This window comes from Medicago sativa, chromosome 6 (assembly GCF_051527215.1).
Source record: "Medicago sativa cultivar Bolivia chromosome 6, Bolivia_mono, whole genome shotgun sequence".
NCBI lineage: Eukaryota > Viridiplantae > Streptophyta > Magnoliopsida > Fabales > Fabaceae > Medicago > Medicago sativa.
In genome coordinates this window covers 24,066,291-24,077,543 of record NC_140754.1, presented here as the reverse complement: position 1 = coordinate 24,077,543, position 11,253 = coordinate 24,066,291, and the positions used below count along the sequence as shown (strand labels likewise).

Genomic DNA, 11,253 nt, shown 5'->3' with positions numbered 1-11,253 from the left:
TGTAGTCGATCTCAGTTGGTGGTATAAGGCTTGATTGTTCTTAGAGCTTAGTGAAGGTGACAGGAACAAGAACTTGTCATATTTTGGAAAATTACCAAGAAAATTGGTTTTTTGAGAAGAAAAAAAATCTTTAGGATCTTGTATATAATTCCAACAGCTTTGCAGTCGCCGCGATATCGTCGATGTCATCGCTGTAGTGGATTCTTTATGAGGTTATGTATGCTTATGATTCTTTTATCTAAAATAATGTTAAGACGGACATTAACGTGGCTGTCTTACCATTTTTATCGATAAAAAGGATCAAGTTGCAAAATTTAATCTGATTATTTAAGAAATTAAGTTATTTGATTGGTAAGGACATAAAATGAAAATTAAGTTAAGGGTGAAATTAGAAGTAAAAATGTAACACAACAACTTAATATCTTTTTTATATTTTTTTGAAAGAATATCTTTTTTATATAAAAGTATAGGTATTTGAAAATTTCAATTATCAAATTAAATAAATAATAATTAAATTGTAAATAATAGTTTATTGAAAGTGTAAAATTGAAAAGAAGAAAACCACACAAATGGTAAAAAAAAAAAAGATTAAATTGTAAATAAATAGTTTATGTACAGAGGTAGTTAATCTCAACTAAATGTAACTTATACAACAAGTCTAACAAAGAAACTACTCAACATATGGATATAATACTTGAGATGCTGTCACTATATTCTTTGATTGTACAAAAGATTACAAAAATCATAAAAGTGTCTTTGTTAGTTAATTTGGTTCTCGAATGTCTTGCATTAATTAGTTTGATCCTCAAATGTGTTTTATGTTAGTCAAAGTAGTCCATGACAATCTCAAAAGACACATTCTTAGTGTAATGTTTTGGTTACGTTGATACATCCAGAAAACATTTTGATATAGCCCCGTCACATTTTTAGGGACTAAAATAACTCTTGCCAAAAACATACAAGAAAATGATCATTACCAATTTAACTATCCCCTACAAGAGTCACTTGTAGAAAGTGGCTAGGAAATTACTTGTAAAACCTTATGTAACAAGGCCAAATATTTTAATTACTTTGAAATCAAAATCCTATAATACCATACCACAATATTCAAAACAAACTAGCATAACCAGGAAGTCTCTAAGTCAACAAAACACAAATTTGCCAAGCATTCAATCTGATTACAGAAAATTTGGGTTCCCGGTAGTTAAGGAAACACAAAAATTCGATCAAAATTCGGATCACGTTTAGACTTTAGAAAATCGACCCAAATTACAGCGCAAAAATGTGATTTCTCCGATCAAAATTGGACGAACCAAGTTGTTTGACTACACAAACTTCATAATTCTCCAATTATAGGAATTCAAAATCCCTCTATTATACAAAGATCCAATCACACACTTGCAATAATGAACTTCAATTTGAAAGCAAAAAATGCAATATTCAAATATTTGCTGTCTAGGGTCTAATAAACCTATTATATTTACACATCAAGAAGAAAACAAAGACTAAACCATTGATAAAAGCAGAAAACAGAAACTCTAGATATATTTGCCCAAATGTCAAGAAAATTGTATACCATGATGCCATATTTTTGTTCATAATATTTGTCGTCTGAGTAAGATACCGTGATCGAGTCACACACTTGCAACAAAGAACTTCAGTTTGAAAACAAATATGCTGATGCATTTTTGTTCGCAATATTTGTCGTATGAGTAAGGTACCGTGATCAAGTTCGAGGAAGAGAATAACTTACAAGTGTAACTTGATTCATTAAATCTAACAAAATTGTAGAACAATTTGAAGTCGTTCTTCGTCCAAAATTTAATGGATTTAGGTGTTATGATGGGTATCAAAGATAAACAATTCCTAAAGAACATAATGGTATTCTTGTTTGTACTTGAGAAAGACAATAGTACAGTTTGAGAGAAACAGTGTAAGGAAGTTTGTGTAACTGGCAATTCATCAAATTATCATGGAAAAAAAGAAGAAGAAGAAGAAGAGAAGAGAAGTTCAGTAACACAAAACAATTATATGCATTTAGGAGTTGTATTGTAACATACAATCAATAATTGAGAGGATGGGAATTGAGAGAGACATTTAATAAAAACAATTAGGCTTAATTTCATTTTGGTCCTCGCATTTTGACTAGCTCACGAAAATGGTCCTACCTCTTTCAAATCAAACAAAATCGTCTCTAAACTATCACGTTTCTTGCGTTTTAGTCCTACCCCTATTTTCAACTCCAAACGCACACAAATGACAATTTTAGTCCTACCGCCTATGCTCAACCATGAGATAAACAAAGAATAAAGCATGTGGGTACAAGGAATCTACTTTATTCAAGACACTAACCAAAACACCCTAATTTCTTAGACCCTAATTTCAGGTAACATGTCTTAGAAATGAGGGTTTTTTGCTTAGTGTGCCGAATAAAGTAGATTCCTTGTACCCACATGCTTTATTCCTTGTTTATCTCATTGTTCAACATAGGTGGTAGGACTAAAACTGTCATTTCGTGCATTTACGGAGTTGAAAATTGGGGGTAGGACTAAAACTCGCAAAAAACATGATAATTTAGGGACGATTTTGTTCGATTTGAAAGAGGCGTAACCATTTTCGTGAGCTGGTCAAAATACGAGAACCAAAGTGCAATTAAGCCAAAAAATTAATGATGGAGGAGTTTTGCAGGAGGGCAAAATTGAAATGCGGTAGCAAAAAATGAAGGGAAAAATAGACAAATTGGGTATTAGGGTTAGGGAACATGGTTTGTATTGCCTTTGTTTGCCTTTCAACAAACAAAGGCAATACAAATTTAACAAGGTTCGCCAAAGCACCTACGTCACAAGGAGTAGAGCAGAAAAGTCTTCTATTATTTTAGATGAGGTTACATAATTAATTATAATTGATCTTGAGATTATGAAAACTTGAGTATGCAAACCAACCTTGCCACATTCAACCGAATCATATTCAAAACCATCATTCATTGCCACAAAGCTCAATTCATGAAAGGAAAGGGAATGATAAGAAAAGGATACTCACATTAAGCTAAACAAACATATATTACAAGCAATGTTGTTTGTGTACATATATACTAAATACACTTTTTCTAAATATACATATCTTTTTCAAAATGTTGGATCATGAACCAAGTACAAAATTGATATATCTAAACAACTATACCATATATGATCTCAACCTCAGCTTTTACAAGAAAGAATAAACAAATGGATATATAATAACTAACATAAATCACAATGAACAATAGGTAAGTGTTGTGGTAACCCTCAAAGCATGCCAACCCTAGTCTTGACTTCTTTCTTAACCACATTATATACAGTCAAAGTTCATTACTAGGTCTCAACTGCCATGCCTGATAATTTCCCTTTCCTTGAAGGGTCATAGACATAGATCTTAACCTGCCTGTTATCTCGGTGAACGATGGCCGACATTCGGGTTCACGTGACCAACACTCTTCCATAAGTTTCCTCCATTCAGGATCACATCGTTCTGGAATCGGTGGTCGAAGTGTGTTCTTTACAATGCCCCCTAAATGAACATGTCCACAAGAGAATCAAGTAAGAAAATACTAACAATATTTATTTGATTTTTACCTCTACACATGCAAAGATTTTTTAGACTAGAAAGAATTTCATGAAACCTAATGCTTATTATCTTCATCTTTCACTTTCACTTTGGATTTGTTTTTACTTTCTTTCGTCAGATTTAACACAGTTCAAAATTCAGACTTGTAACAAATGTTCATCACTACACTGCAAAGAGACCAAACACAGAATAGCCTAAGAACGAAGCAAAAACCTCCATATTTTGATTCTATAACTTAAAGATATCGGTCGGTCACAGTTAGGAGATTAAGGCTAAAAAAAATTCTCGCTCGTCTGGTAAAAAATATATGCTTTCCTTAAAGATACATATTCTTACCAATAATGGCACCACAGTGCATATCTGCATAAGGTTCCTCTCCTGTCAATAACTCCCACATGGAGATGCCGAATGAGAAAACATCAACCTGTCAAAGTCATTCCACAAACTAAGTGCCTACCAAAAGATTCATTGATTTCTCTAAATTGCTAAACTTCATATGAAAATGTTCTTATTACCTTTTCTGAAACCCGGCTGCTATTACCATTCAACAGCTCAGGTGCCATCCATGGAAGGGTTCCTCGCACACCACCAGATACAAGCGTATTACGTTTAATTCTTGATAATCCAAAATCTCCAACCTAGGAAAAAATATATTCAACAAACATTGGTAGTTAAAATAACGAAAAAAGTATTATTCATATCTATGACTCATGAAAAACATACAAGTCCTTTTCTAGGTAAAGATCATAAGATTGAAAGAGTTTCATCAAAATCCAACGGTCCAATGGTTTATATCTAAGACTAGCATAAAACACAATTCAACAATACCCTGTGCCACAATTTACTTTAATGATAAAGGAAAATGAACATTAGCAAAGACCAAACTCTTTATCATTGTGACATTGAGAAATTTACAGCCAAGCCTTATCCCAGTAAGTGTGGTCAGCTACATGAATCAAACGACGCCATAGCGTTCTATCAAAAACTATGTCTATTCTATTCTCATTTCCATCGGAAAAATAAAATACTACGACAATTTTTTTTATTTCATATTATTTTCATGTGAAAGAAGATGAAACTTAACTTCTGGAAATCTAACCTTGCATATGGGTCGTTGCGGATCCCTTAGATTGACGAGCAAATTGTCACACTTTAAATCAAAATGGACAATATTCTTTGAGTGCAAATATTCCATACCAAAGGCTGCATCCATGGCAATTATAAGCTTTTTACGACGATCTAGTAATCTGCATAAAGTTCAGATTCAGTATGTGCATTTATTCAAAATGATATATTCACAGAAAATTTAGTATATGAGGCTACCTGTAGTTCTTGACAAGAACATGCCTAAGGGAGCCGTTAACCATATATTCTGTTACAGTTGCTAGGGTTCCACCAGCACCATCCGGTACGATTCCATAAAATGCGAGCACATTGGGATGGTGAAGATTTGACAGGATCTGTGCCTCTCTCCAGAAATCTCTTGCCTGCCCAAGCCAGCATACATTGTCAGATTAATGTGCACATTTTACGTCTTTTGTTTCATAGAGAAAAAAAAAAAAAAAAGCAAACTACTTTTCAAACTGAAATAAAATATTAATTTATTTCCACAGAATAACATTTTTAAGTGAATTTCAAATTTATTGCAAAGCTCTCTTTGTATGGTCTGAGTATAAGACCTAATGTTCTAAACAACTTAATTAAGCTCTTATAGCATAAGTGGCTATCATATCAGTGCTTATGTATAAGCTATTTCTATAACAAAATATAAAATAAAGTCAAACTATTTTCATATAAGCTATAAGTTGTTTTCATAAGCTATCCTGGAGAGCTTATAGAAAGAAGCTGAAAACAACTTACGGATATGTCATAAGTTGTTTCCATAAGCTCTCTCAAACAGTATCACAACTTCACAAGTACTTGTATGATAAGCTCGAACAAGCCAATCCAAACATGCCCTTTGCTATGTAGGAGAGTATTAGAGTTAAGTGTGTTGCTATAATTTCTGTAATAAAAGATTCATTCTCTAGGATAACATTTGGAACTAATTTCTGTACATTAACAGATTCAAATTTGGGACATTGATTAATCCAATATCCATAGCGACTTGTATAGGGAGACACGTTGATAAAGAGAATGAAGGACATATTACTAATGCATTGAGAAAAAAAATTGCACTGAAGACTCACCAACCGTTCTTGCTCAGAAGATCTTCCAGCAAAGCAGCTCTTTTTAATTCTCTTGATGGCTACATCGGTTCCTCGCCATTTTCCATGATAAACAGTTCCGTAGGTACCAGATCCTAACTCCATAAGTTCTTCAAGATCAGCGTTCCTAATTATCTGAACGACAAAACATGAAATGGCAGTTATAGGGATTATCAATAACAGATAGATACAGTTGCATTCACTGTGCATTCAATTATCTTATAGGGATTCGAACCAGAAACATATGAAATTGTTATCAGTTATCACAAACTGGTACAACTTATTGTTTCTAGCAAAATTTGGAAGCATTGTAACCGCAATTACGACTGCATTGTCTGCATTTTACCGTAACATAAAGGTTTTCAGCATGAGCATAATTGCGATTTAAAATTGTGCATCTCATATGCAGCTTTTTTCACGATGCTAAAAAGAAACGAGTCTTCTACAAAAGACATGGCATAATAGCACATTCTATCAAAGAAATGAGTCTTCTAGATTTGAAAGTACAATTGAAATGAGCAGTATATTATAGGACATAACATCAAGATGAAATTCCCATCTTAAAACAGAACCAGAACATTTCAGTAATTGTCTACCTGCAAACCATATATGCTGGCCTCCATTTCTGCTATCATTGCATCAGAAAGGAAGTCGTTCACGTCGGCTTGGTCGTCTTTAAAATCCTATAAATGAAAATAAAAGATTCAGAATGTGTAAATGGTTTTATCATAAATAAATTCAAGTCTAATTCAGTTTTTCCTACCTCAGGATCAGACTCTGGAATGGTGCTCTCTACTTCTGTATGAGATGGAGATACATCGCTTCCAACATCATCAAAATCATGTGAGGTGTGTACTGGTGAAGACTTAGGACGTGCAGGAACAACACCGGTTACATCGTTTACTACAAGAAACGGCTCCACTCGATTTGCATCATTACACCTTTCTGAATTTTTTGGTTGTCCTAAAATTACACCTTCAACTTTTGACAGTCCAGAGGCGGAATGTTCCTGTTTAAACTGATCAACCGTTTGATCAAGGCTTGTAATCAAGTCATCGAGAAATGAAGGTGCCTTTGCAAAAGATATATTCTTGCTTGAATTATCCAGGCCATCAACCGGCAAGTTCAAACATGGACGGACATCATCATGAAGTACAGCAGGATACAAACTTTCGGAGTTTATTGCTGGATTATCGTGAAAACCTGTAGCGATCTGATTCTGAGAAGGCTGAATTTGTGCAGATTTAAGAGAATGTGGATCAAAGGAAAACTTGAACATGTGATCTCTTTCAGAACTTTTGTCACACGGGCTTTCTGCACATTGTGGGATTGGAGAATTTAAATCGATGTTTCCGGCTGAAAAATCAATGTTTCTTCCATCGCTTGTCTTTTGGCTGATGTTATGAAGATCAGATGGGGTCTTATCCATAAGGTTATTTAGCGAGAATCCCATCATGCCTGATGACGAAGGATGCGTGTCCGCACAAGGTTGTTCCCAATTATTTTGCATACCAATCTTAGCACTTACGTTATTAGTAGGGAATGTATCCAAAAGATACAATTCACTCATATAATCGACAGTTGGATTTCCCTCATAAACCTTGTTATCCTTCTTAAGAATAGGATTATTTTCTTCATTTATCATCATCCTTTCTGATTTCAAAGAATTTTCCAGCACATCCCTTTCTACAAAGCCAGATCCACTTAAGGTGCTTTTTTCAGATAAAATGCTGTCCTTATTAATACGATCATCCGTTCTTACTGATTCTGAGTAGGAAGAAGAAGATGCAGGACCTTGCCATCTGTGCATCTCAGTCGACTCCACATTCGGTATCTTACTTTGTATTTGAGGATAATGGAGAAAGGGATCGTGTTGACCCTCCGTAAGGTTCACTTTCGAGACACCTAACAACGAAGATAATTGAGACTTTTCAAGGTTCAAGGAGAGAGATGGAGTAATTCCTTCTTGTGAGCAGTAACCAGACTTTGCTCCACTTTCATGCAACTGCGAATCAGAAAAAGCATGAGGCATCCCATGAGATTCGATCTGTTGAGAGATTGAATTTCCAGAGTAAAATATTGTATCCTTATGCAAAGTTCCACTGAGAGCTTCATCACCGTAACCATTACTTTGGCTAGCATATACAGTACTGTAATCGTCAAAATACTGTCCATTGAGATTCTTGGGTTGACCAACATTGCCGTGTTGACAAGGATGACTGTCACTTACCAAAGTAGCAGATGGTTGTTGAGGGTATCTGCAATCAGCAGTGTTAATGCTTGAGTTTCCGGAGTATATCTGAGCGGTAACAAATGACGCATTGCTGTCAATACTTCCCTGGCATGAGTTGTTACCGAGCAATTGAATATAACCTGTACTAGAACCTGCAACTTGAACTGGAGTAGGAGAAATTCGCAACGGACTTTGAAGATTTAAAGCATTCATACCACTATTACCATCCCTTATCTCCAAAGGAGAAGACGTAACTGTTGGGATGAAATTGAAAGTTTTCGCTGAATGATTTGCTTCGTTGGTCAAACTCGGTCCACTGATGTTTTTCTTAGGACTATGGTCTAATACGCCGTTTAAAGCAACAACGTATTGATAATCAGGGTCATTCTGCAGAACGGTGCTTCCATCGGCTGACGGTGACTCTTCAGATTCACCCAAAGGAACTAAAAATATTCGAAGTTTCTGAGAACCTTCATGACTTTCAAGTCCATGGTATTCCTCTATCATATTTTGAAGATCCTCGTCGGAGGAAACCGATATTAGAGCATCGAGATCTTCCCCTGGAAGTTGGTATTTTATCGTGTGAGGCTGACTGCAAATACCTAAAGTCTTGTTCATAAGCTCTTGCCACGAAATATCATTTCGAATAGATATGATGTGAGTTTCTCCACCAACATATCTGAGTTTACCATCACCTGGCCTTGGTAATATTTTTCCGCCGAAGCTGCAAAGAAACTTCATTTTCCCACCAGACAAAGAATCGTCTAAAGTTCCAGAACCGGAAAACCCATTGGACTGAGATCTTTCATGTCTGCAAATGGGTGATGATACACCTTGTCTAGTACCGGTTTTGTCGCAAATTGTTTCACCAAAGGTCTTCCTCAACGCACCAAGGCCACTGTTTTCGCCGTCTCCCTTTTGAGTTTTGCTTAAAATGTTCAGAGAAACGCCGTTTTCTATCTCTTGTGCTGCTGGCTGTTTGTTAGGGATAAAGTCACTTATATCAGAAAAACTCTCAGAGTCCATTCTCTTCAACCCTAAAATATTGGTAAGATCTTCGTATCTCACATGTCCGTTCTCCCTATTTAACCCAAACCTACTCTCACGATTTCGAGATGTATCAAGAACTCTTCCACCACCAACTCCATCACGAACATTATTCGCAGAAATTTTCCCCCCAACCTGTTTAGGGATATTATTATGTACATTTGCAGCACCACTGCGTACTTCTGGTTGGGTGTATTGAGGAAACAAACCATGCTCGTCTCCGGTGTTGTTACCTATCAATTTTCCTGTCTTATTTAAAGCCATAACAACAGTTTCTCAGCAACTCAATCAAGCTGCTAACTCTTTTCACAATTTACAGCCGAAAACCGCAGATTCATGTCGAATTTCTCCTCCCTAATAACACCTAAGTTTTCAATTCAACACACTCAACATCCTATCAAAATTCCACTATAACCAATACAATGAAGATAAATCTGTAGATACTATCTGCGACAACAAATCCTGTACACTGTTTCACATCCAAATCTTTATCTCGATGAATCTCGGATTATTTACAAAAGCCAAGAGTGTTACTATAACAACACTAATAAGAAATTCTAACCAACAAGCCAAATGAAACAAACTTTACAGCATCTACCTACATCAACATTACAAAACCAAATTATTCAAATCAGAAGCAATAAACACAAAACAGATATCAATCAAAACACAAAATTGGCACCTTAAAAAGCAACATTTCAAAGGTGTCACCAATTAAACTGAAAAATCTCCAAATTAAAAAGCAAAAAAGATAACATTTTTAAGCACTATATACAATAACTCAACATGGGTATCAATCAAAATCCAAAAAATTTCAGATTCAAAAAATGGGCACCCAATAAAAATCTAAAAATATAAAAAAAAAATACAAAAAATTACAGAAAAAAATATTAAAAAATAACTACCTAATCTGTTATAAAGGTGGCAGCAAATACAATGAATCAGAGTGGAAAAAGATGAAAAAATGAAAATTAAATTAAAAAAAAAATTTAAAAAGTGGGGTTGGATCAAGGAATTGAAATGAAGAAAAAAGGTGAAAATGACTTACAAATGAAGGTTCAATTATGGGGTTTGGAGAGAATTAACATGAAGAAGACATGAACATGAAGATGAATCCAATGTTGGATCTCTTTCTCTGTCTTTGTGACATTTTTGTTTTTGTTTCAATGTTCCTTCCTACCTACGTACGTACGTGGACACAAACATTGTTTTGTTTTTGAGTTCTAAATTTTCTGGGATCACGACAAAAACAAACATCATTATTTATTTATTTATTTTTTCTAAATAAAATACTCTTTATGGCCACCCTTCTCACACATAAAAATCAATAAGTTTTATTATTTTTGTGTGATTTAGGTTTTTGTTTTATAGTAATACTATGTCGACAAAATTGATTTAAAATTTAAATTTAAATAATGAATATGAAAAATATGTGTCTTTAAATGATTAGATAGATACTCAATATATACGTCCCGTAAGTGTAACTCAGTTGGTAGCAACTGTGATAATTTGTGCGGGGGCCGGGTTCGAACCCCGATTCCCACTTCTCCACAAATAATATGTGTGAATCTAGCCAATAGCAACACTCAATATATACACAACTAAAGTCATAGCAACAATATGTGTGAATCTAGCCAATAGACTACTTAACCAAAAAAAAAATACTCAATATATAAAGTCATAGCAACACTCAATATATACACAACTAAAGTCATAGCAACAAGTGTTCGTTTTTTTCTTTTTTATCGAGTGATTTAGTTTTACCCATTAATGTATTCTCCACAAATAATGTGTGTGAATCCAATCAATAGGCTACTTAACCAAAAAATAAAAAATACTCAATATATACACAACTAAAGTCATAGCAAGTGTTCGTTTTTTTTCTTTTTTATCGAGTGATTTAGTTATACCCATTAATGTAAATAAGTAAGGGATTCACAATTCAAACTTCGGCTTCTTCAAAAAAAAAAAACAATTCAAACTTCGGCTCCCGCATGCATACTTTAATGTCTCAATTTTTTTTTTGTTGGTGTCCGGGTATTGAACCCCGTACCTTACATATATTATGCATTGTCCTTACCAAATGAGCTAAGCTCACAGGGGACACCGTAATGTCTCATTTATGCTAACAGGAATCGACTTCTTTTTTCTATAATCACTTTT

General features: G+C 34.6%; 1 protein-coding gene across 1 annotated transcript; it reads right to left on the bottom strand.

Annotated features, from left to right (window-relative positions):
* Positions 1-3,018: 3,018 nt before the first annotated feature.
* Positions 3,019-10,280, bottom strand: LOC146914055 (kinase superfamily with octicosapeptide/Phox/Bem1p domain-containing protein). Its single transcript, XM_085716996.1, has 9 exons — positions 10,139-10,280; positions 6,574-9,688; positions 6,407-6,493; positions 5,793-5,945; positions 4,927-5,090; positions 4,703-4,850; positions 4,119-4,241; positions 3,940-4,027; positions 3,019-3,546 (listed from the first exon to the last, which is right to left on the bottom strand). The coding sequence occupies exons 2-9, from the start codon at positions 9,352-9,354 to the stop codon at positions 3,338-3,340; spliced, it is 3,753 nt and encodes a 1,250-aa protein (XP_085573122.1). The 5' UTR covers positions 9,355-9,688; positions 10,139-10,280; the 3' UTR covers positions 3,019-3,337.
* Between the last annotated feature and the right edge of the window lie 973 nt (positions 10,281-11,253).